The 27192-nt window shown below is 35.4% G+C and overlaps 2 protein-coding genes across 13 annotated transcripts in view; one reads left to right on the top strand and one right to left on the bottom strand.

Annotated features, from left to right (window-relative positions):
• The window catches only part of LOC134527327 (calcium-transporting ATPase sarcoplasmic/endoplasmic reticulum type), a 337718-nt gene that overhangs the window by 154656 nt on the left and 155870 nt on the right, over nucleotides 1-27192 (bottom strand). For all 9 annotated transcript variants that reach the window (XR_010074164.1, XM_063359900.1, XM_063359894.1 and 6 more), the window contains exon 11: nucleotides 7899-8406. Coding sequence is in view for 8 of the 9 variants with exons in the window: in XM_063359900.1 (XP_063215970.1) it covers nucleotides 7899-8406 (508 nt within the window). In the remaining variant the exon portion in view is untranslated. The remainder of the gene's footprint in view (nucleotides 1-7898; nucleotides 8407-27192) is intronic.
• On the top strand, nucleotides 17772-25317 carry LOC134527328 (uncharacterized). Of its 4 annotated transcripts, XM_063359906.1 has the most exons (6): nucleotides 17772-18096; nucleotides 18626-18768; nucleotides 20941-21195; nucleotides 21274-21339; nucleotides 21415-21545; nucleotides 24360-25317. In XM_063359906.1, exons 1-6 carry the CDS (start codon nucleotides 17873-17875, stop codon nucleotides 24471-24473), a joined length of 933 nt encoding a protein of 310 aa, XP_063215976.1. In that variant the 5' UTR covers nucleotides 17772-17872; the 3' UTR covers nucleotides 24474-25317. The 4 variants fall into 4 exon arrangements, with proteins under 4 accessions (XP_063215976.1, XP_063215975.1, XP_063215974.1 ...); XM_063359905.1 differs by having other exon boundaries at nucleotides 21274-21545; XM_063359904.1 differs by having other exon boundaries at nucleotides 20941-21339.

The following is a 27192-nucleotide window of genomic DNA, read 5'->3' as shown; positions in this document are numbered from 1 at the left end:
CAATGCTATCAGCTTCTTGTCCTGATAGCCACCTGTTTTGAAGACAACATTCTAAACTGTACTTCACACGCTGTTTCCTCACACCCGAATTTAAAGCCACAAACGGACATAAGCAGGAAATTCCCATGGTAAGTTTGTACTTTAGGGGACTTTTGTCTAGAAGTTTTTTTACCATAACCTTTAGACAAGTCCTAACATCATTTTTCAGTAACAGGACAGACTTTTCCGGTACTTTCTCTTTCTTGATGGCATGGCGTACTGCATAACCCAACTTGATATTGTTAGCAGTCAACAGACTTTCCTCGTTATCTACATGCAATCGAGATACATTGCGTTTCTACCTAAAGCTCTTCAGTACCTCTGGTTTCACAAACTTTCCTGCCAAAGCTAATAAACTGTCCACCAGTGAATCATAGAGAAAAGGTGCCATGGGTGCTTCACTTTGGAACATTGTAAAAAACAATTCCAGCTCTGATGCCAAAGAGTGGAAGAATGTCAATTTTACTTCTAGAAGATTATCTTCAAGAGCACTTTTCACTACATTGAAAGAGACAGATGAAATAGAAACTTCACTAACAAATTACTTTAGATGGGGTAACGTTTTCATGGAACGCTCAGCAACTGCAGTATTTTCTAACCATCTGATGGCACAAAATTTCTTGGTAAAAGCTCTGATCCAGTTATTCTAATGTAATCTGCCCTCCTTGCAGGTACATGCTTAAACAAATAGTAACTGTGCCTCTAAAAACTAACAACGTCCCATTGTGTAGCAGAAATTCCAGTTTTGAAAGCACCATGGACCATATGAAGCCCACAGCTACCAATTTCTAGCAATGATGGTGAATCTTCACGAAAAGTTTCTGATATATGTATTTTCAAAGCTAACAAAAATGCCCAGTTTACGTTGAGGCCATCCATAGATACCTGCTCCCAAACATGCCTGCAGTAAACACTGAGATGTGGTATGCCCCAAGAACACTGATGTTAAGTAAGCTGAAACAACTTGGTCTTATCAGAGCGCGGGAAGCACATGCTGCAGCACATCACGTCAGCAGGATAACAAACCAGCTTGAACCAGTTTGTATTTCGTGATTTGATGCCACTTCCGAATCCAATGGTAAACAAAAGAAAATGGACGTTGGAACTGTTATTTGCCATTCAAAAATAAAAACGGGAGGGGATATACACTTGATGCTACGTCAATGCAAAATGATCAATAAACAAAAAACGTATTGCCAACTACAACCTACCAAACAAGAATTCCCTGATTTTTCCCTGATTACAATATTCCCTGATTTTTCCAGGTTTTCCAGGGTCGGTAGACACCCTGTCTGTCTAGTACCGAGTTAACTACATTTGATAGCCCACACCTTCTCGTGGTGTGTACTACGATAGTTATGCGCTTCGACTCACGTTTGCATTACAGTTTTGGTTTTTATATTTAAAGCCGAACAAAATGTTTTTGTTGCATGACTTATTAATTTAAATTGTTTGGCATGCTTTAGTATACTCTAAATTTTTAAATGAACGTACTTTCCTTGAATAGTTTTTGTTTATATGAATAACTTTACCTAACAAAAAAATGCTTTTTTCACATAATCATCGCCCTCATACTTTTCAAACTTGATTTTAGTATAAATTGTATGACGATTATGCGATAAACCATGGTAGGGTAATTATTAGCTTGTTATATTCTGAAATTAAAGAAAAGTTATTTGTCACTCACTAAACCAGAGGGGGATGCTTCGACTGCTGCTTCACGTCTCTAGCTCCTCAGTCTTGTTCCCATGCCATATGTAACTTTCTGTCCACACATTGGGCCCAGGCCCAGTGAGTGACGAGACTGACTGGCATTCGCCGGAGGAAAGAACGAGAAAAAATCTAAAAACTAACTAGCCATAATTTGTGTGGGCATGTTTGGCGCGGTGTTACCTTGAGCAGTGTTGATTAACTTTACCTGTTCAACCATTGTAAAGGACATGCACTAACAACGTAAATGAAGGCAATCTCATCATGTCTATCACAATGGGTTTTCATGATGCCAACAATATTGTTTCTTTGTGCTATTCATTTCCCATGCTTGTAAATACAACATTTCATGATTATCACTGCAGCCACGACTCCGACAGTTGCGCACATATTGCTGCATCCATTATCGATTTATGGAAACTTTCCAGTGTTTAGATCTGTGAAAAGCATGCCTAATAGAATTGGTGTATTGAATAGCTACTTATTTATTCCTCCAGCACAAATTTCTTTGTGTGCTAATTTTATTTAAGGACAAGGAACTGAGAAGAAAAAATAACTTGTTGCAGAGGGGTGGAAAAATATAAAACCTGGGGGGGAGAGGGTAGAGGGGAGTGAGGGAGGAGGAGTGGGTGACTGCTGTCTCTCCCGCAGATGGAGAAAAACCACGTGGAAACATATATTGTTTATTTCCTAATGTGCTCAGAATTTTACTGAAGTCAAATATGAGGTGCAACCCAAATTTGAGGGCAGCACTTGCAGTGAAACAAATTACCTAGGTTTTTTTTACAGGATTTAAATTATCCGGGCATTGGTACGTTCCAATTAACGAGCATAATCGGGAGTTTAGTGTATGTTCATTGATTTATGCATGCAATACAAGGTAATAAAATTTTATACATTATATTGAATTGTGCATATACAGTAAATTCTCTTTAGTACGTACCCCTCCTTTACGTACTATTCTGTATAAAGTATTAACACGTCGGTCCCTTGAAAGGCAATGATAATTCATAGGGATTATTATCATATAACGTACAATTTTCCTTGGCGCGAATCATTAATACTCGGTAATACGTACAATTTTTATTCGTGTGAACAAAAAAAGTTTATGTAATATTTCTCTATGTAGTATTTCTACGTAGAATAATTGCATTCACTCGTTTTACTTCGCTATACGCCATATTACGTTGCTTACATTGCTTTACAAGCGTGTTTATTGATGAACATGGCTAAAAAAAAAAATATCGTCAGTGCAGGAAACAGTGCGCGGCTAAATTTCATTTTAGCGCGAAACATTACTCAACTTACGTATTTACGTGTTAACTGACTGCCAAATCAAATTTATCAACATCAAACGAAGACACGGGGCCAAATTTTAAATATTGTTGAATGTACTATATTATGCATATTATCGTTGTTGAATAAGCAAATGGTTACGGCAGCGATGACGTGTTTTATTAATCGTACCTACTGGCTACACTGCAGCCTGTGACCGAGCGTCTCGAGGTTGGCTATGCTGCATCTTGTAGCTAATCTAAACAGTGTTTTGTTCGCGACGTAACGTAACCTAAACGGTAATAACGTATAAACGGAATATACCCTGAAATTGTAATTAAATTCCACTTGCACATTGAAAGAACTCGCGCTTTCTATTATATATTGTTAGTTTTGTTAAATATATACTAGATAAAATGGCAAGTGAAACTTTCCGCCGCAACTAAAGATTTGTAGGTCACACTATGAGTACCGGTACTAAAAAACGTGTCGGTATTAGTATTGCAACAAAACTCGAGATTCTAAAAGCGGTTGACAACTGCAAGAAGAAGTGTGATGTGGCAAAACAATTTAATATCGCGCCCACAACTCTGTCTACAATAATCAAAGACAGAGCTAAGATAGAAGAGAATGCAGCAAAATTGCACCACAAGAGGCAACGGTACAGTAAATGTGTGGATAGTGACCTCGACAAAAATCTTTTTGATTGGGTTGTTCAGGCACGATCCAATAATATACCAATTTCTGGCACAATACTGCAAGAAAGCACGCATGGAGGCATTAAGGCTTGGAATGGATAATTTCCAAGCCTCAAGTGGGTGGCTTACTCGATTTAAAGCAAGGTGGAATCTAAGTACACTTAAAATATGTGGCGAAGAAGCAACAGTTGATACCACAGTGACAGAAAATTGGAAAACGAATTTACATTCTCTCACAGCAGGTTATGCTGATAAGGACATTTTCAATGCCGACGAAGCTGGCTTTTTTTATAATCTCTTGCCAGACAGTACTTTAAGCCACAAAGGTGAAACCTGCCATGGAGGGAAACGCAGTAAGGAAAGATACACTGTACTTTTCTGCACTAACTCTGATGGCTCTGAAAAATTGAAGCTTTTAGTTATTGGTAAATATGCAAAACCTAGATGTTTTAAGAACATTAAAAAAACACCTTGCACCTATAAAAACAATAAAAATTCATGGATGACTGCTGTGTTGTTTAAGGAGTGGTTACAAATGTTGGATGCTAGAATGGGAGCATACAACAGGATGATTTTGTTGTTTCTGGACTCTTGCAGTGCACACAAAGTTGGTGTCGAGTTACAGAATGTAAAGATAGTTTTTTTTCCACCTAACTGCACAAGCAAATTACAGCCTTTAGACCAGGGTGTAATTTCTCAAGTAAAACGCTTGTACAGGAGGCAACTAGTGCAGTTTCTATGTTGGCAGATGGAACACCAGAAAGATGTTTCAAAATTGAAGTGGAACATTTTAAATTCCATGGAAAGACTTTGTTTGGTGTGGGACAAAATCCCTCCTGTTTCAATTGCAAAATGCTTCAAGAGGGCAGGTTTCAGCACTGACAACTCTACAGATGCATCTCTGGAAGCTGATGTCCAGTGCCAAGAAGAAGATATACTTGAATGGTCTAAAGTCACAGTAAATCTGCAGGTGCAAGAAGCAACATTTGCTGACTATGTTGAAGTAGACACAGCTCTGGAGACTTGCCAAGAACACAACGACGACATTTCTGCTTCTGCTGGTAGTACTGAAGACCTGCTGGAGGATGATGCGGAACAGGAGATAAAACGTCCTACAAAGCAAGAAGCAACCAATGCTCTGGATGTTCTCCACAGAATGTTTTTGACATCTGAAGTGCCAGAAGCAAACATGGAACTTTTCAGGAAAGTTGAGTGTGTGGTAATGAAAGATATTTCACAGCGAAAAGTCCAATCTACCATTCTGAATTTCATGCAAACATTGTAGGTCTAACTAAGTGTACATTGTAAAGTTGAACATAGTTTTTATTATTAGTACATAATTATTTTGTTAGTTTTATTTACCGGTAACTTATGTCAGTGCCCAAATTTTTGTAATTAATGTTTTCAAAGTGGAGAAAATATGGAAGATATGGAAATAATACTGTATTGTAGGGCCTATGAAATGAACATTTAAAAACATCTCTGATGCACTGTATGAATGGCTATTACTTCCACTGCAAAAAGAGGTAAGCCTACTATGTATGTATATTTAAGGTTACCTATGTATTTAAATTATATTAACTATGTTTTACTAATATTTTGCATTACTTTATTTTTTTAAGTAAGTAAATCACATTATTGATAAAAACAAGGCGTGTAAGACCACATACATACGTTTTAATTAGAAAATGAAAAAAAAAAAACTGTAAACATGTGCGGGTAGCGACATTTTTTTGGTTTAGGGTAACTCCTCTATAAAGTACTCCTCTATAAAGTAGTATCATATTTTTGGTCCCCTAAAGTACTTTATAAAGGGAATTTACTGTATAGGCATGACAAAGGGAATCAGTGTACGTACTTATTTTAATATACAGTACACTTCCCATAATCCGGTATGGTCGGTACTTTGCACAGCTGGACTACTGAAAATGCAAGATTATGAAGTGGTGAAACCTGCAATCTCTAAATGCTCAGTTGTAGAGCAAATAAATTTGTAAAATGGTGAGTGGATGCAAATATCGAATAAACTATGCACAATTTTTTGTAAAACGTAGTATGTGTAATGCTGCATAGTACCAGTTTTGTCAAACTCCAAAGTTAGTTAACCTGCTGTATTTTAATGGAACCTTACATGTGGGTCAAAGGTTTAATAATAATAATAATAAAAAAAGAGGTGAGAATTTGTTGCACGTGCTTCTTGAGCAGTTCTCGGATGATGTTGTTTATATTTATAACGTAGCACTGATTTCATTGAGTCCTAACAGAGATGTTAATGATGTTTCACTGAAGTAAATAAATCGCCTGTGGTCCGTAGCCATTTTACATGACAATAATTCACAGTTATGCCATGAAAAAAATATTAACTGCCAGATATCTTTAGTTAATTGTATTTAAAAAATATTTTTAAATGGAAATACATATTGATATATTTAATAGTACTACTGTGGAAAATAAAATGCTGAAAAAACTGCTAAAAATCAACATTGGTACTGACAATGATACAATTTTTACTGAACATTAAAGGCAATTAATTAATTTGGATTATAACATAATTCAAAAATAAACATTAAATACCGTATTGGTCCGAAAATAGGCAGACATTTTTTGTCAGTTTTGTCAACCTTGAAATCTAGAGTCGGCCTATAATGGGGCACTAGCCAAAATAGTATAAATAAACACATACATTTCAAGGAGAATCATTTATGGCATAAAAATGTTATCAGATATACAATTCATTGACCTAAAATTACGCCGTACTTACGTGGAATTAGTAATTTTTCCAACTTAGAAATTAAGTAAACACACTTAACCCCAATAACGTATCATATTTTAAGTTAAGTACACAGATGTGGTCACTTGTAGCACATAGCTTTTAAAAGGTCAGTCTGGTTATTTTTGAACTGTATTTAACAGGCTGCGGTAATTTTATTTGCTTGTAAAATGTGATATTTACAGTAAACAATTAGTAAAAACAGCAATTTTTCCGTAAGGTTATTTACCGTAGTATGCTTTATTTACTTTTCTACCACAGGAAAATCAAAATAGGTTAATGGCACCAGTGTTGGCAACTTGTAGTTGCGACACGAATAAACAAATACCGGTACATACCAACAGTAACAAGAACAATAAAACATATTTGCAATATTGGCTGTTTTATGGTTGATTTATACACGTTTTACATGAAACCATTTTGGGTTTTTTACATCAAAATTAAACGTACCGGTAAATGTTTTTACGTCACAATTTCTATGAACTTAGAAAATGTAGCCATTGCCGTATAAAATGTTGGCACCACTACAAAAGAATGTGAAGAAATGGAAACACAGGCCTATGCCTATGTAAATATGAACTCTCAAATATTTTGGTAAGTAAGAATAACACATTTTGTCAGTTCAATAAATACTAACTTAGTTAAAGTGTTACTGTGGTAATATGCTGCTGATAATCATTTTAGTTAGTTAAAATTTATTTTTCCCTGATTTTGAGTGTGCTGTAGAAGGGGTCGACCTATTTTCGAGGTTGGCCTGTTTTCGGACCAATACGGTAGAAACTTGAAATATGGTCTCAAGTACTGTTTTTAGAAGATTGATTTTAAAATTTTGATGTGAGGATTATTATAAACTACCATTTTTATTTGTTATTTTATAAATATTAAGGGTGCGAGGCTTTTTCGAGGCTGTAGCTTATTCCAGTAAATACGGTATTGTTAAGCAGGAACATAAGGATAAACATTCCAACACCAATACAGGCCAAAACTGAATTTTCTGTCGACTGCAGAGTTCTGCAAAGAAACAAAGTGGGCTGATCACTTCAGTTAAATTAACCTTGGGCCATACAGAGTGCTTCTGAATACCACTTATGTGCTTAATGTGAAAGTATTTTCAACCTTAAATAATAATATAGGTACTTTTCATTCTGATGTTGGACCACTGGCCATTCCTGACTGTTGGATATCGGACTAACATAAGTCTACTGAACTATATTATCATTTCAGGGTTTTATTTAATTCAATTTCATTTGCTTGATCATTCAAATAATAAAATACTACTTCTCAATACATAATAAATATACATTTAACTTTTTTTGGCCAAAATTACATGATTGCAGACTAATAGTTTCATTAGTTTGCTTGTAAAACTACAGGGCAAAGACTCTTAACCAAGGAATGTGCAGTACCTTAGTGGTGCCGACACGAGCGTGCGTGCAGCGGTCCAGCACGCCCTCTGGTGCGCCCTTCACGAACAGTTTAGGGCCCGTACCCAGGCGCGTGGGCTTGAGTGGCACGCAGTACGACGACATGGACTTGCGATCACGTGAGAACTCCAGCGTGAACTCCTTCTTCCACTTGGTCTCCATGTCATTGCGCACTGCAATGGCAGCACTACGCCGGTCCAGCCCTGCCTTGCTCACGCCAAACGGGTTGATCTTCTCCGCCAGCACGATGAGCGCAGTCTCCGTCGACTCCCCCACCTTCTCGAACGCCTGCTTGAACTCGTTGAAGTCGATGGCAGAGTCGTTGCACATGATGCCGATGGTGGATATCTCTTGGAGGCCTTCGAAGTCCCCGCCCTTTACCTTCTGGCCGCGCAAGAACACGTCCCCGATGGGCTCGTACGTCGATCCCGTGATCTCAAACTCATGGAAGGTGCTGTCTGTGCCTTCTATCTTCTCGAAGATGAACATCCTGCAACACACCACATTAGCATTACTCCTTTGTTACAAAGAAGAGTAAACACTTCAATAACTCATATTTTCCTCAACACCAATTTTCTTCCCCAAGTAATTACAAAAACTGACTTATTACTCTGGTTAAGTTTTACATTTCATTCTGAAGAACTGTAATCTTCAAAGTGTTACTAATAAATACAGCTACTTTTAACTTAAAATCATATTCAGCTGTCTACAAATACAAATAACTCTTTCTCTCTCTGTCTACACACACACACACACACACACACACTTATACCCACAGCTTCAGTTTGAGCGTGATTAGCTAAAATCCAGTAGTTATTATAATTATGCAACAAATGGGTTTTTATTCATAAATTTTTATGTCAGACAAAACTAAATTTAATTAAAAATGACAAACATTTTTGTTTCATACCCAGATTCAAACAAGACTGATACTTATGAAGTTGTACATTACCATTGTTTATTTGAAATTTTTGTTACAATACATATGTGTGAAGTGCTCATAGTTTGACTTTTTTTTTAAACCAAATTTCTTCCGAGAACATATTGAAATGTCAGTATGAAATAACATGGTTAAAAATGGTTTTAAAATCAAAAATGCAAACATTTATCATTGTTTTTATGCAAAATTGAGATCCATTAAAATTTATGTGGGTTTTTGGAAATGAATCCTCATTTTGTAAGTAGTGAAACATTTGAGTTATCTTAAGAAAAAAAAAAAAAAAAGGTGCGCGCACGCGCGTGTGTGGGAGGTTTTGGATTGCAAATGCGATTACATTTTGATATGAATCACTTACTATAATGAAGCTAACGTAACCTAACCAACTGCAAAATACAATGTAAAAGAGGGAAAAAAAAAAAAAAAAAAAACCAACAGTAGGTACTAAAAGAAGTACATCTTAAAAATATGACAAATATTACAAAATTTGTAATTTAATTCAAATTAAGAACAATATTTACCAACTGAAGTGAAAAGTTGGTTAGTTTTAAGTCAGCTACAATAATTAAATGTAAAATTTTGTCAAAATATTTACAACAAACAAACAATGTTTCTTTAGCATTCCTATTTACCTTATTTTTTCAGATACTTTATACTCTACATATTGATCCAGAAAATTTTTGTAAACCACAAATTACCATGAAATCCTATCCATTTCCAGAAAAACAAGATTTTTTGGTTTATGCTATGTTCCTGAATTAGTGATTAAATCGTAACGTTGCAAGACCCTGCCCTCCTACCTAAATATATTTCTTTTAAACTTCTTTTTTGTATATGTAAGCAGTAATAAGTCAATGTTTTTTGAGTGGTGTATATGTTATGAAACAGTATAATCAGACATTATGAATATTAATATATGTTATTTGCACGTGCGATGTGTTTTAAGAATGTACCTTGTATTTTAACAGACATTTTTAATCATCAGTATTTTTTTTATGTAATTATTCACAAAGAAGTCGCTGTACTAGAATTTTGCCTGTTTAGGCCTACTTTTTCAGGTTTTTCTCAATAAGCTGAATTTTGTCGAGTAATTTGTATTATGATTCCTGTTCTTAATTATCATTAACGTGTTGCAATATAATTATAGATCACGGGACTGTGTCTGGGCTGGTGTGATGGTTAGAAAGAGAGACATGAAAGGTCTGTAAGTGTGAGTGAGAAAGAAACAGTGCTTCCCCACTAACCGAGATAAAAGCTGGGATTCCCCACTGGTCGTGGGAAATGTGTGATAACTGCTGTCTCACGGTGTGGGAGTGAGAAGGAAAGTGTAAAGTCCCTGGCTCTATGGAGAGAAAACTGTTTTCAATATGTGTGCTGTGTTCCTATTGGCTTGTATCTGTAAGTGCGAATGAAGCGTGCGTGTGATTGGTTGGTGAGGTCATGTGACATCTACTCCCTGCGTGGAGGAGACGTGTCATGAGTTCATCAGTAGTCGTCGGGCGATCGCTGCCAGGCGAGGCCGCGTTTCGGCGGCTCGCGGTTTTTCACCAGGTGCGGTCGTATTTGAGGCCATACTGATTTTTGTATAATTACAGATTTCGGATACTGAAAGATTTAAGCGAAGTTATATTTTTTATTAATTTTCATTGCCCGGGCTGCGAGCATTTCTCGACAGGCGAATGTACGACTGGAATGAGTGAGCAAAGTATTGAAAGTGTTTGAATTCGTCTGTGCATTCTATATGAAAAAATAAAAACAACAAAATTACAATCGGCGTTGAACATCTGTTTATTTTTGTATGTAATGAACCGTTACAAAATGAACCTCAGGTTTATATATTTGAAACCTAATTAGTAATTACAGTAAAACCCTCTTAAGAAAATATTGGAAAAACCAAACAAAATGTGCTTCTTAAGCAGGAAAATTATTAAAAGTGTAAGTAAAAAAAATTTAGATTTCATGTGTTAAAATAGTTATGATAATAAAAAAAATCAACGGCAATAAACAGTTTGTTCACAGCTTATTTCTTGTGAAAAAATTCAGTGATGGTTTTTTGTTTTGAGTTTTTTTTCACACAAATTGGAGGTGAACTTTTGTAGCTTCCACAAGTTCCTCACGACTGACTCAGGAACATCAGGTGTTCCTCTTAAAAAGAGATTAAAATTGTCCAAGAACTGCATGGCTTCCCGACATGTTGGAAGGGGCTTCCATTCATCTGCAGCAGATTCATCCTCTTCTTCTTCTTCTTCTTGTTCATCGACTGACTGGGCTTCAGCACAAAGTTTGCCCAGATCTTGCTTGCCGCAGGGTGGTAAAACATCATCTGCTGTGACAAATTCATTGAAACTGGTGGTGATGACAAGTTTTTCCTGAAGTCTTGACCATGTGTCATCAATTTCATCACCACCACCTACATCCTGCTCACATGATGTTGATTCAGTTGTGAACCCAGCCTTCTTAAAACAATTGGCTATTGTTTCTATGGTCACTAAGTGCCATACCATGGCCAGCATTGAGGTGGCATCCAGTAGATACAACTTGTACCTTTGCTGGCTGGTTTCAAGCCTTTGTAGCAACCTCAAAACAAGACTACTTCAGAATTTCTGTTTTAAGACCTTTATGATGCCTTGGTCCATTGGTTGCAATACAGCTGCAGTGTTTGCAGGAAGAAACTCTACTTGCAAATGTTCCACATCCTTTGGATGAGCAGAGCAATGGTCAATGAACAGAAGAATCTTCCTGTTTTTCACTGCCATTAGTATGTCAAGGCAAATCAAAAAATCACGAAATATCTCACCAGTCATTCATGCAGCCTTGTTATTGCGGTAAGTGCATGGAAGGGTCTTGACATTTTTAAAACATCTGGGTTGTTTTGCTTTGCCCACAACAAGAAGTGGCAACTTTTCAGTACCATCCATGTTTGCGCCCACAAGAACAGTAATTCGCTCCTTATTTACCTTAGCACCACTGCAATTCTCTCCTTTGAAAGTATAGGTACGGTCAGGGAGCATATTATAGAATAAGCCACATTCATCTACATTGAAGATATCCTGTGGTTTATATTTCGACAGTAATCCTGGAAAAATTGTGCTTTTCCAGGCTTCAACTTCCTCCATGTCGACACTCTTGGATTCCCCACTTACTTTTTTGTAGACAAGCCCACAGCGTTTCTTGAACCTGTCTATCCAGCCATTGGACGGAGTGAACTCTACATTTAGTTTCAGTGCAATTTCTTCAGCCTTCTTTCTTAATATCGGGCCATCAACAGGAATGTTAAGGGCATGTTTTTGTCAAAACCATTCCATTAGTACACTCTTAACTTTTTCATATTTCGCAGTTTTGATTTTTTTTTTCTGCCTACCTGCTCAGTGGCACATTGCTGAAGACAGGGTTCTTACAGGAACTTACAATTAACTTTCAAGGACTTTTCAAGGACTGTACAATAATTTTTCAAGGACCACAGTAAAAATAAATTATATTAGCTACATCAAATTTTTACTTAAGTAAGTCAAATTCAGTTTAGTTTCGCAACATTTCTATTTCTGCTTTTGTATTTTTAGTATGTTAAGTATGTTTTTCTACTAAATTTAATCCCTACCTAAAAACCTACGTAACATTCACACAATACCTTAGTGATTTTTATATTCTTCTAACTTCTCACATAACTGTCTGTTTACTTCAGCAAGGGATGCAGATTTTTCTTTGGCTGTTCTTCGAAGGCTGTTGGACTTTGACACCATGGTTAAACTACCGGTTGCTTCCGCCTGTTCAGAGAACCTATCAGCTGATTTTGTGAGTTCACAAATATCTGCTTCGATTCTTTGTTTCTTGGTCTTGAGTTCATCTATTTCATCTGTGATATTTTTTCGTTTTAACTTCTGCTGTTCTGTTTCTTTCTTGCGCCTTTTCTCTTCCAAAAAGCTTTGCCATTTTTGGCGTGCGCTTGCTGCTGAAGCTATCAGATCATTTGTAATGTTTACATTTGAGACACCACCAACAGATGTAACATGCTGACAAATGATTCTCTGCGAAATTACTGTACGGTCATGCATGTTTTCTACTTCAATTTGCCTGTTAACTGAGAAACCTCTCTCAACAGAGGCTTGTCCATGTGACAAAATCAGCAGCATTTTCATCACACACCATAATCCTACGTAGTTGGAACTAGTTTGCACTACCAAATAACAATGAATCCAAACGGTCAGCTTCAGGTTTGAAATTTCGAAACTGTGATGACGAACCAAACTCCAGAATAAAATCTTTGTAAGCTGAAAGTAATGCATCGCAGTCTGTTTCTTCAACTCGCCCTGCATCTACCAAAATTTTCAATACTAATGAAAACCGGGTAGTGCAAACTTTTTGGTCATTCATTTCTCTAGGGTCCAAACAACTGAGGTTCCTAACAAGAGAATATTGTAAAGGACACTTGTTCAACAACTTTTTCACAATTTCCAAGAGAAAATCACGACATTCCATTCGTAACTGTATAATGTCACGATCCTTGCTTACATTCTTGTGAACCAAATCTTTTACTCTATTTCCTGCAGCAAATCCTAAACAGACTTTGGTTGCTGGCAAATGGTTTTCTTTCTTTGCAACTTCAACTCTGACAAGTTTGCCACAAGAATTTGCATTCTTCATAATATCATCTTTGATAAACCTTTCCATTAGGCTTCGCAGCAATTTCAACATATCTTTCCCTAAAAATGGCAGAACTGGCTTATCAGTTTGATATGCTATCAAAAATGGTTCCACTTCTTTGGCAATTGACTGAAATACTAGCAGTTTTACAGGCGTGAGTGGGTCAGCTGCCGCTTCTTTGATGGCCATGAAAGATTTGGTGTTGGGGTTGGGAACATTTTTGTCTGTTACAGACTTTACATACTTGAGCATATGAGGCCACATTTCAATAGCACGAGCTGCAACTATCGAATTCTCTATCCACCTAACAGCACAAAATTTTAAAGGAAAAAGAGTACTACTGGTCACATTCACATAATCTTCCCTCCTAGCTGGAGAGTCCTTAAAAAGATAATACATACTTGACAAAATTCTCTCCACATCCCAGGTAGATGAAACTGATCCATACTTAAATGCACCATGAAGTATGTGTAACCCACAACTGCCAGTTTGTATCACTGTTTTATTTGTGTCTTCCTTCAGTTGATCACAAACCATGTCGTAAAATTTCCAATTGACATTTGGACCATCCATGGAGAGCTGCAGTAAAGGCATGCTGGGAAGAAAAATTTCAGAACTGAGTTTTTCATACGAACTAAACATGTCTTCTGCAGTTGCATTTCCCAAGAAACTAGAGTGCATATAGCATGAGACGACTTTGTCGGTATCCCAATATCTAATATGGTAATCCAATTGCTTCTGATGAAGTTTTCGGTTAACACTCTCGTCAAAAAGCAGAACATACAAATCTTCCTTTCGAATTTTTTCCATGAGTAAGGACCTAAAATAAGGTGCTATCCCAAAACAACACATATAGGCACACTTTGTTTCTCCCAACGAAAAGCCTTTGGCAACACTGCTATCAGGAAACATTTGTCTGAACAAGGGCCCAATATCCTCACAGGACTTGTATGAAAAATGGTTACTGCATACTTTAAGGGCCCACAGAATTTCTGCTTTTAAAGTGTCCTGGCCAGTAATAAAAGAACTAATCAGGCCTACCTGCTGATCTTGAGAATTCTGGATATCTGGTTTCACGACTGCTAAACTTGTAGATTGGCCATCTTGTGAAGGCTGTTTACCACCGAGATATACTTGTATTCCAAGTTTTGGCTTCTCACTTGCCAGAGCGACATGTTTCTTCCCACCCATATGACTCGTTAACGCCGATACACCCATGTTACTGATATCGAAAACACTACTACATAAAACACATTTGGCTTTATTTCTGTCAGTCGTTTTTTGTAGCCATTTACTGAATTTTGGGTTACGTAACCACAAATCGTTAAAAGTACAGTTTCCAGGCATTTTGAGAAAACATGTTAACAGTATCTCTCAAGTTGCATAGGTACATAAAAACACCAAAAGCACTATCAAACACGTTGAAGGAAAATAATAAGAGAAAGTGTGAAAAAATGTAATTTTTACATACGACAGCCGCAAAAATTAAATCAAAATGCAAACAAATAGGCTATTTGATGCAAATATCAAAGCCGGCAAAAAAATCTTTTCGCAACTCGTAGGAAGTATAAACTAAAAACGAAGTCGGAACTAATATTAAAACATTTCTAGAAATAAAACTTTTCCCTTTCCAATCACTCCGACAATGCCATACAATTACAGAAGCATGTAAATCCGGAAAAAGTACAAGGGATCCCAAAGTACAAAGCAAAACCACCATCTTGCATCTAACTTCTTTTGTTTGTACCACATTTACCATACTATACCATATTTATCCTGCATATTTTAAAAATCGATACCACAACTACCACGCGATACCACATTTACTCTTGTGTACCAAACTATATCCAATAACACAGTTACGCAAAGCATTATTACGCACCATAACCGATAAATGTCGTTGCCAATAGAACACGAGAAATTCCCAAATCCATTTTTTTTTTTTTTTACGAAAATTCACTCGGTTATCGTCTGTTCACGTCAAGCAAATTATATTCTAGAAATAAGAAACAAATTATGGTTTTGTATTCCTAAACTAGGATTTTAACTATGGGAAACTAACTGGAATATTATGTTACTTGAAAATTCAAGGACTTTCCAAGGACTGGATTGAATTCAAGGACTTTTCAAGAACTTTTAAGGACATGGTAAAAGTTCCAGGACATTCCAGGACCGTACGAACCCTGTGAAGAATGTCCTTTAACTGTAAAAAACTGTATTTAGCGTTGATACTGGAATACCAATCTGAGCCGCAATTTGAGTAAAACATAGTTCTGCCAAACAATCAAAATAGATCTGAAACAACCATAAAACTTATTTTTCCCCCTCAAATTAATTGCAAAAGATAATTCTTAGTGATGGGTCGAGTCACCCTATTTCAGCATAGAGCTGAGTTCGAGTTAAACACTGAAATTTATCTTCGAGTCGAGTTCGAGTCGAACTCATAGAAATTTGTCTTCGAGTCGAACTCGAGCCGAACTCATGGAAATTTGTCGAGATGAGTCGAACTTAGCGAGGTTCAAGTGGCAGAATGATGAGCAAAATAAATATAAGTTAAATATACATATATAATATATGTAATTAAATATGAAAAAAATGCTTCCCTCTAATATAAAGTTTCTTTGAATTTGTTCTAATTTCTCAAAAGACCACTAAAAATAACATACAGTAAGTCCTCGGCTTACGTCGGGGTTACGTTCCTGAAAACCGCGACGTAAATAGAAACGACGCAAAATGAGCCATGTTTCATGCCACCCGCCGACCACGGCCCAAGGTCGGCCGGAAGCGCTGGCATACAGACGTGACAACGGGCAATTTTATCAGCAAATTACAACCGACAGCGTGGGAAACAAGTCCAACTAGTACTTCTCAGCTTTATAGAATGGTTATTTAACCAGCTGCTTTATTACCTTTATTGATTGAAATATAAAAACAGATATATAGTCGTTTGGAAGACATCTTATGAAGAAAAAATCATAAATTGCAGTGAGCTGATACTGTAGGCCTACTACAAACGCATTTAATCACGATAAAGTTAACAACGGCACGTTTAAAACTCCGGCCAACTCAATGATATCATAGCGACTGAAGTGTAGAGCTGTAGCAAACCGTATGTATTCGTTACTGAGTAACGGGTGCGGCATCTAGTAACGAGTAACGAAACGTTACACACGAATGCATTTCGTTACTCGCATTTTTCGTATGTTTTACGCATGCGCGCGCTTATTCGTTACAAAGAACGATGTTTGTTTATTAAGAAAAGTATAATTTGGAAATTCGTCGTCCCAGTTTTTTACTGTTTATTAAAGGTATTGTGTGTGTAGACAAAGTTTGAGATTGGAACAGAAACAACGTAAGAAAGTATTTTTTACAAATTAGAAATATGTATGTTTTTGTTTTTTTATCATCGCGTATTTTCACGTTTTTTGTTCTTATCTTAAAAGAGATATTATAATAAAGCTGCTCTAATGAGATTTTATTGTTTCTTGGTTAACAAAAGCTGTTAATTATCAAATACTTTTAATTGTTTATATTCGATTTATTATTATTTACGCGACGTCATACTGTACGCGTACGAAATACGACTCGATTCGTTGCTGTTACATAACATAGCATGTTATGCGGTATCAGAAGTAACGATACGAAAGTAACGAGTTCTAATTGTTATAGTAATGAATACATACGGGTACACTTTTTTTAGTTACTTTTAGACCTCTACTGAAGTGCCAAGGAGTTGGACGAAAAGGGGTATAGTCCATCCACGGTAACCTCCTACTTTTTTAAACGAACCTTTGAAAAAACACACCAGGATGCAGCATGTTTGGTTCGTTTGCAAAAATACTTTCCTTCATATGCATATTAAACATGCATTAACACTAAATTACCGTATAATGATGTTAAATAAAATTTTACAAAAAAAGTAACTATCTATGTACAATATTATTAATATTAATGATCTCGCATGTGTGTAAATGAAACAGTGAGAGAAGTGGTGTGTTGGCAATGATTAGAACGAAATAGTTCCATAGCCAAAATATATATTTTTTGACTTTCCGCGTGTATTTAAGAATTTGTTTGGGTATTTGTTAAGTTTGAACATTTTTTTAAATCTCTGGTGAAATAAAAACGTTATGTTAACGGTAAAAAAATATTACGTGCCGAAACCGTGGTCGCGCATTAATAATGTTAATAGTCACTTGTTTGTTTTCTCTTTCAGCCGCTTTCAGCAGCTCTTTAAGCAGTCTGCAGTCTGTACGCCATTTTGCAGTGTGTTTTACTATATTACTGACCGTGAAATAACGTACAGTTTGTGTTTCAGGATTTTGTGTTAATATTGTGTATTTTAACTTTGTTATATTATTTATTATCTACTATTGTAATGATGGAATTTGTTATCGTTTTGATATTTTGTGTGGTTCTTGTGATTGCTGTAATGGTAATTGGTTCCGGGATGGGGAAAGCTACTTCGTCGCAGCGTCAGATGGACATCATTAACGTCGCTCAGAACTTATATCTTTTAATTAGGAAAGGCGACTTGAAGAAATGTGACGTTACGCAGACGACCGCGTTTCTTCTCAACATCGCAAAGTCAACTGTTCTCAAGTAAGTAGGCTTTTTTCGTTTTCATGCACGTAAAAAAAATATCGACTGTGTCCTAAGTATTGTCGGCCTGTGTTTTAACTCACGAGGTTTTTTGTGTTTTATTTCCAATTTATATTTTTTGGTGTGCGACAACACCGCCATGTGGCGTCTCTGTTGAAAACTTAACCTAAAATCATATTAGGCCTACTCAGGTCCTAACAATAACAATATAGGCACTTTCAAGTATTTTTATGGGTGTGATACACGTTTGTTTATAACGATGTTTATAAACTTTATGATAGGTTTAACTATAACATAAGGGAGTGATTTTATAATTTGCATTTAATTAGTTTTTCATCTGTTTGGGAGATCACAAAATAAATAAAAAACACTTCATTAATTTCGTGGACAAAGTCTGTAATGTTTCCATTTAGTGACCACAAAGCAAATATTTGTGACAAAATGCCATATTTGGAACACTGCCTAACTGCGTATTGTGAACGGGTCCCCGGAAAAGTGTTATATGACAAATGTTTTTTTTTTTGGTTAGGTACTACAAGAAAGACATTGAAGAAGTTTCAACACCAGGAAAAAAGAGGAAAAAAAGGCCACAGGAAGGAAAGTCACTTGACACAGTCGACGATTTCACAGTAAATGCAATCAGGAATGCAATTTACAGGATGTACGCTGAAGGTAAAAATTTGATACTGAAGAGTAGTTTCGATATCACTGGGGTAGGCCCTACTTAATTGTATTCATTTCATATATCCATATGCAGATTGACCGGTTCAGTTTTTTTCCCGATATCATCTGTCCTTTAAAAATACTTAACATTTTTGGGTGGTTTGTTAGGTTTCTTTATTGATATGGTATTGATATATAGAATATTGTGCAACATATTAAATACGTAAACGTCCTTTTAAGGTTAGGTTAAAGATAGAAAGAAAATTGTTACATTCTAAAACTACAAGTAATGTTTATATCGTTATACACAGTATACATATTAAATAACCTCAACTTTTATGATGTATCAGAAGGTTAAATAATGACTATTTCCAGTATCAATAATATCCAGTTGTGCGCTTTAGCAGTAATTGGTTACAAATTAGTGAGTTGTGGTCTAAGCAAGCATGGTTATTAAAAAAAAATTTGGATACTTAATTGGCTAAATTGTACTGTGTGGCAGGGTCCAGTACAATATATATTCTATTGCAAAATAGTGTCATGCCCCGCCTAACCCTTTAGAAAATATAGGGGTATTGTTATTTTATAAACAATAGTCCTACTTCATTGTAATGAAGTATCATATGAAAACACAACTTAGCCAGACAAACTGTGTGTTAGTGTATGAAGTAACAGAAGGTTATAAAACAGTAAAAGTTTAGTATCGCGTATCCGATTCGATACATTGATCCTGATCGCATGATCCTGCAAATATTGATCCTGTGATTGATGATGCTTGCTTTTCTAATTTATTACGTTTAAAAATCCTGTACAAAACCAAAAATAAAAACCTGTGATGTAGTAATGAGTTATGATTTAAAGTTGAATAATAATGAAAATATATATGTCTTATTAAACTTATGATAATTATTTTTGCTATACCACAATATTTGATTATGTTCAGGATCTTTGATCTGAATAAATGAAAAAAAACATGCACCACACGATCAATAGGATGTACAGGTTCATGCATAAAGATCTAGGGATCACATGGGATACACGATACAAAACATTTACCTACAACACAGTGTAGAGCTTGTAACTTATTGATTGCTAAATTGAATGCTGAAATACTAATGGGTAAATATTTACTTGGGCGGTATTTCCGAAAAAAAATGTTAAAAATCCAAAAATACCTTTATTTTATGCTCTTCAACTTCCTCTTTTCATTAAAAGTGGCGGAGATAAGAAATTCCAAATACTTTAGAAGATATCAAATTTTTAAATTTCATCATATGTAGTTGAGCGGTATTTGCGAAAATAAATGTTAAAAATCCGAAAATACCTTTATCATATGCTCTTCAACTTCCTCTTTTCATTAAAAGCGGCGGAGATAAGAAATTCCAAATACTTTAGGAGATATCAAATTTTTTAATTTAATATTTTAAAACTAAAATGGTCGATTAAGTCAGGTCAGTTACATTATAAATACTTTCAAACTAAGGTGATATTAAAAATAATGTGAATTAATTTTAATTATTCTTTAGTTTTAAATTATTTATAATGTAACTGACCTTACCTAACAAACCCGTAACAAAGGATGTACAGTAACAACTCACGTAAATTTTTTTGTTACTTATTACTTGGGCAACAATATCAAAATAACAAATAAGACTTTAAAATTAGAAACGTTAAAAACTCACCTAAGTTGGAGGCGGTAATTAAACACCGTTTTAAACAATAATTGAACTAAATAATCACGTATTAGTTCATTTGAATTCTGGCCTATCACGAACAAAAACGTGACATCATTATCCAATAAAAAAAATAGATACTCGTACGTAAACAAGAAACAATGGTGCACGCACGCCACAGGAATGCGCTGGTTTTGTGCTGAAATTTAAAAATTCGATATCTCCTAAAGTATTTGGAATTTCTAATCTCCGCCGATTTTAATGAAAAGAGGAAGTTGAAGAGCATAAAATAAAGGTATTTTCGGATTTTTAACTTTTGTTTTCGGAAATACCGCCCAAGTAAATATTTACCATTAATTTAAAAGTATTTTTGAAATGTAAGTTTATTAAAACTATTTAATAAATGTAAATTGTGCACTTAAATTATCTTCTACGGGGTTGTGGTTTCGCTTAGTTTTGTGTACCTCTGTTATTTCATGTATTGTTAATGTATGCAATAAATTTACAGGTTTGAATGTTACAGTCGACACCATTTTGAAAGAAATCAGGGAAAGACAAATAGATTATTATGGTGGAAGATCAAGTCTTCATAAATTGTTAAAGAAGATGGGATTTTCATGGAAAACTGTTGATGGACGAAAAGCTTTGATAGAGAATGAAAACATAGTATTGCAGCGAATAGATTTCTTGAGAAAGTATAAAGAAGAAAAAGAAAGAGGTGCCAATTTCATATTTGTTGATGAAACATGGATTTTCCAGAGAGGCAAGGCATTAATTTATTTGAAAATTTGTTCTGTGGTCCAATACAAAGTATTTCATTTCCATTTCATATATTTTTCAGGAACTGTATCAAAGTCATGGCAGGACAAGAGTCTACAATCTGCGAAGAGACGTACTGTTGGAGATGGTAAAAGGTTTATTGTTGTTAATGCTGGAGGGCGCACTGGCTTTGTGCCAGGAGCAGGATTACTTTTTGTTTCAGGTCAGAAGACTGCAGACTACCATGGCGAGATGAATGGGGAAACTTTCTTGATGTGGTTTGAAGACATGTTGGTGCATCTTGAGGAACCCAGTGTCATCATAATGGACAATGCTTCATATCACAGCACCCAGGTATGTGCAATGGTAAAGCAGTGTCTTTTTATTGCTCAAATTGTAATGTGAAAAATTTACATGTGTTTATTATTGTGTATAAGTACGAATATTCGAGACTAATACATTTTGCCAGCAATAATTGTTATCTTAATAGTATGCCTACACTACATTTTTATAAACTATAATGTTTGAGCTGAAATTGATTACACACACACACACACACACAGATATATATATATATATATATATATATATATATATATATATATATATATATATAATGTAATTGAATTACACTGTAGTGCAAACTAATTTAGTAGAGGGTTTGAAATACCAAATAAAATTTTTTTATTGCAAACAGCATTTGAAAATGACATAATTACTTGTTTGGTAAAAGGACCCACTTTATGAATGCTCTGTTGCCCTACTTAATAAATTAAAATAATATTTTCAAAAAAATTTCTAGTCACTAAACTAACATGCTTTGTTAAATTTAGAAATTCATTACGACAATATGCCAAAACACATGTTTGCTTTGCATAAGTACAGTAGAACCCTGTTATAATTTGTTTTTAAGGGGCTACAAGAAAAAAAAACATAAGCAGGAAATTCAATTTAGTACTTTTTAGTGTGGATTTATTGCCAATGGACTCAACAAGCTGCATAAAGATATATTTGATGCTCCAATTTGCTTGTAGCAAGCTAAAAACAATTTTTCTTTAACATCATGGTGCTTCCAGCTTCTATCTGCTTTGTCTTTACTTACACATTGTCTCATTGCTGTAAAATTGTCATATTTCTGTATAATTGTCATAATTCACGACAGTGTTTACAGTGGAAATGCTTAAGTCCAGTTCTTTTGCCACTTGAACATGTGATTTAAGTGAATACATTTGAAAACACACAGAATGGCTTAAAATTTATGAATTTATTTGTTTTACAAGGGTGTCAACAGGCAGTTAACTGCTAACATACACATATACATAGACAGTATAGACAAAGGCTTTTAATTTTTTTCGTCTTCTAAAATTTTATGAAGTGAACATTACAAGCACGAAACGCATAATTTGTGAAACATTATATCCAGGAATTAAATACATTGTCCTTATAGGGAAAATATTGGACTTGAAAAATAATACATTATAGGCAGGAAAACTTTATAAGCAGTAAAATTGTAACAGGGTTCTACTGTCATGAATTCTTATCAGCTACTTGAGTATTTAGTTAAATGTTGGCACAACGTAGGTTGAGAAAACACCTACAACGAACTGGACCAAGGCTGCACTGATCGCGTGGCTGGAGAAGAATGGGATAAAACATGAAAATAATTTGTTGAAAGTGGAGCTGCTGAGAATAGCTAAACAAAACAAGCCCCGAATACGGTATATTATTTCGTTTTTTTTACAGCATTTCTTTAAAAGTGAGATAGTTGCAAAAAATTACGTATACACCTTGTTCTAACACACTTTTCAGATATGAGGTAGACGAGTTGGCTCGTAACTATGGCCACGAAATTCTACGACTCCCACCCTATCACTGCCACTATAATGCAATCGAACTAGTTTGGGCTCAATGTAAACACCATTACAATAGTAACGTGGGGCGGGCCAAGAGATTTGACAATGATGCAGTTGCAGCCATCTGGAAAGAGGCTCTTGATGCTTCCACACCAGAGAGGTATTTTCATGTTGCATGACCAATGGGGTATTCCTTTTGAAGTAGAAATTGTTTTATTTTCCTGTAGAACATTCCTCAAGCTTCAGCAAAACCCTTACCATACATTTTTACATAATACGTAAGTATTGTTGCCTAGCAGCCTGGTCCTACCATTCCTTTTGATAACTTTGTGTGCTAGTGTGTGTATAGTGTGATTATCATTTTGTGTATATTCATATACCAGTAATACAGCTTTAAAACAATTGGTAAAAATAAGTGGTTTGAATTTGTGTAGTTGTCGTTTTGAAAATGTGTTGCATGTATGTGTTTGTGTTCGTGTTTGTGTTTGTGTTTGTAATTTTATTCCCATGTGATTCATACATATCTGTGTAGTTTCTAGATCTAACAGTGGTGACTTATTTGCAAGGTTTTTTTTTTTTGTAATTGCAGTCCATTTGCAATTGTTTCATTTCCATAAATAGTTTTGTATTTATTAGTAATTGTGATATTACTTTCTGTTATGCTTAATCTTGTGTCAATGACTTTAAAGTTATGGTGGGTTCAGTGCTGTAGGCAGATTTAAATATTCAGATAAAATTTCAACGTAGAGAATTTTGAATATTTTCATCTAGCGAACTTGAATAGGTATTTACACATGTAGTTCTTGCACATTAGTATTTTCAAAAGTTATGTTATTATAGTGAAATACATATACAGTAAATCATCAAAACTATTCAAAAAATTAAATTTTCGCTATATCTCACTGTTTTTGTCTGGGACAAATTTTAACCAAAAACAAACACAAAACTTATGAAATAAATATTTTATCATATGCATTCTAAGCCTTTATTGATAACATATATAATATTTACAGCTTTATTATATCTTGAATAAACCACTATAATTTTTTTTTTTTCAGATAACATAAAACAAAACATGTTACTTCAAGTATTAAATAATAGCTTTGATAGTTGAGGAAAACACATTAAACGAGTTTTGTTGTGTTTAAAAATACTTTCTTGTGGAGTGAGTTCAAAATTGTATGTAATAAAGAGCATGCCATGCATTGTTTACTATGCCGTTTTGACAGAAACAAACATATTTTGTTATAGAGTGGTTTTTGCTATAAACAGGTCATTTATATAGAGGTTTTACTGTATACATTAATTTTTTTAGATGGGCGAGGTGTGTGGATCACGTGGAGAAGCTAATTCAAGCAGACTGGGAGAGAGAAGTCCACATAGACAGCGGCACCATTCCTCCACTCATCATCCACCTCGGCGAGGATAGTTCAAGTGAAGACAGTGACAGCGAAGAATTTGAGGTTACGACACAGCAAGTAGATGGAGACAGTGAAGTACTGGCAGTTCCTCTTGATGATTTACCCGGGTGTTCTTATTGAGGTCTGTATGTAATAAACACCTGGGCAACTGTAAGTATTGGGGTTTGAAACATTTTTTTTTTCTTTTATGCATTCCCATGAAGTATGTTGATTACTGGAACTTTATGTATTAACTTTATATTACACGTATTATGAAATGAATATTAAATTTCATTTCTGGATTCGTATAGGTGTATGTGAAACATTTTATTTTGTTGTGTGTCTTCATTTTTCAGTGAACTTACTTGGAAAACAAAAAGCCAGTCCCCATCCAGGGCCACAAATAAATAATGCATATAAGTGGTATAGAAATTACTGTCAATTCTTCACCACAATTTTACTGTTCATAAAATTATGATTTTGTCTAATAAGTATACTCAGGAAAATGTACATAACCATATTTTTATTTGTGGCCTTAACCGGCAAAATGGTAGGGGTTTATTAAATAAAAGAAGAAAATTCATTTTTAAATGTTTTCATCTGAATTTGTTAATTTTATTAAACCTTCAATCCTTAGTCTTTTCCAGATTGCTTAGATGGACAGCCATATGTATAATTTACAATACTTTTTTTTTCAGATGCAGAAAACTGTGTTGAACTGTACTAAATGATGATATTTATTGCTTACATAAATGTTGTAAATTTATATATTCTCCTAAAAATTTACTTTAAATTATATGTTATTTCTTTAGCTAACAAACTTATTTTTTAATATTTTTACCATTGGGTATCATAAATAATGTTATGAACATATGCATGCATACTTAGATCATATTCAAATTACTTTTATATATATATATATATATATATATATACATACATACACACATTGTTTTGACAGCTGGTGATTGTAAACAAACCATTTGACATTTGTCACATGGCAATGTTTTTGTTTACATACGGCGGAAGGATACATAGTGACATTAAAGTAGATCCGGTGAAAAGCAGGGCTTCAGAAAAGTAGGAGGTTACCGTGGATGGACTTTAGGAGAAAATGCTGTGTCGTTGCGGGAAGTAGATAACACTTCTACGTGCGAGATACGTGAGTGGCCGAGCGGGCGGGCTGGTAGTATTGCATCACCGCGCGGAGAGCAGCGGAGAGCAGGAAGCGTCCCTCATGATGTATGATAAGATAAGGCGGTGAACGTGTAGCTTACGCTACATAGCATAAATTAACTACCGAAGGAAACAAAGAATTATAAACGAATTATATACGGTGTTTTGGTTAAAATAAAGATTTACGGTCATTGTAAATGACGTTATTGTGAATCGGCGACAACTTAAATTGAAACATGAGTACTCAAACATTAGCGACGTTAATCCGAAACGACGTAAATCGGTACGACGTAAATAGAGGACTTACTGTACATAAATTTAACATTACAAATATAAAAGTAAAATGTTCAAGATGAATACACAAAAATCACATTAGTTCATGCTATCTAAAAGTTTTTACAAATTATTATGGAGGAAGACTAATTCCTCAATTGTCTTATGAGACAGGTTTTGCCTCTTCACTGTCACCACTTGACCTGCTTTTGAGAATAGCCACTCGCTAGCTACTGACGTAGCAGGTATTCCCAAATAATGTTGGGCTACAGAAGCTACATGTGGAAACCTTGTCTTATTGTTTTTCCACCATGCCAGGGCATCGTCTGTCCTATTTATTAAGGACTCCTGTAGGATTGTCTCAACCTAAAAAATACAAAAGACCTGACAGTAAGTGTCGTGATTTACTCGCAATAACTTATGTCTTTACTAAGAATAAATTTTTATTCTTACCTCATTTTCTACCACATCCACCTGATCAATTCAAGGCTTTGCTTCTACTGACTTTTCAAAACACCCCCACAGTCATGTGCAGATGTAGATGCTTGTGGAGACATGTTTGCTGATGGTTTGTGAACTCTGTAGTTTCCTTGAGGGTCCATCAGCTTTGGCTTTTTTTTGGCCTCCACCACTATCAGTTTCTTTGCTAGCAGCTGTTCATGACTTTCAAACACAACACATTTGAACCGTGGGTCAAGCACAAAGGCTAGCATATAGGTTTGTACTTCTTTGATACACTGAAAACAAGTGGCCAGTGACTTGGAGAGTTCCCTTGCCAGTGTAATTCCACTTCCATATTCTCCAGAATGCACACTCAAATACAGTAGAACCCCGATTATCCGTGTTAATGAAGGGGACGAGTGAGTCGGATAATAGAAAATCGCGGTTAGCCGAGTCATGCTTGCCTCAAAGGTCATTAGACCACAGACAGCCATCTGTGGACATTCGGAAATTACATATACACACATTATTTGTGTGCGTGTGCATTGTTGACATAGAAGCGGACTGCTTAGTGCTTGGGCAGCAGTGGTTTTTAAGTCTTTCGTGTGCGGAGACGTGGGCACGCGAGTCGTTGTTGCACCGAGGTGTGTGACTAGCCGCCCGCCAGTCCGAGGGCCCAAGACAGCTGATAGCTGCCAAGGTCACGCATTCTTTTCATCGCCCGTAAGCGACGCTGCCACACTTAGCTCATTGCTCTGTTGTCAGTAACACCATCGGGCTGGTTATTGTTTTACAGAACGACTGCCTTCAAAATTCTTTTCGAGATAAGATTTTTCATACCAAAGCATTGAGACTTGA

This window comes from Bacillus rossius, chromosome 1, assembly GCF_032445375.1.
Source record: "Bacillus rossius redtenbacheri isolate Brsri chromosome 1, Brsri_v3, whole genome shotgun sequence".
Classification (NCBI taxonomy): Eukaryota; Metazoa; Arthropoda; class Insecta; order Phasmatodea; family Bacillidae; genus Bacillus; species Bacillus rossius.
Note: the sequence above shows the minus strand (reverse complement) of the source record. Positions and strands in the feature narration are given on the sequence as shown.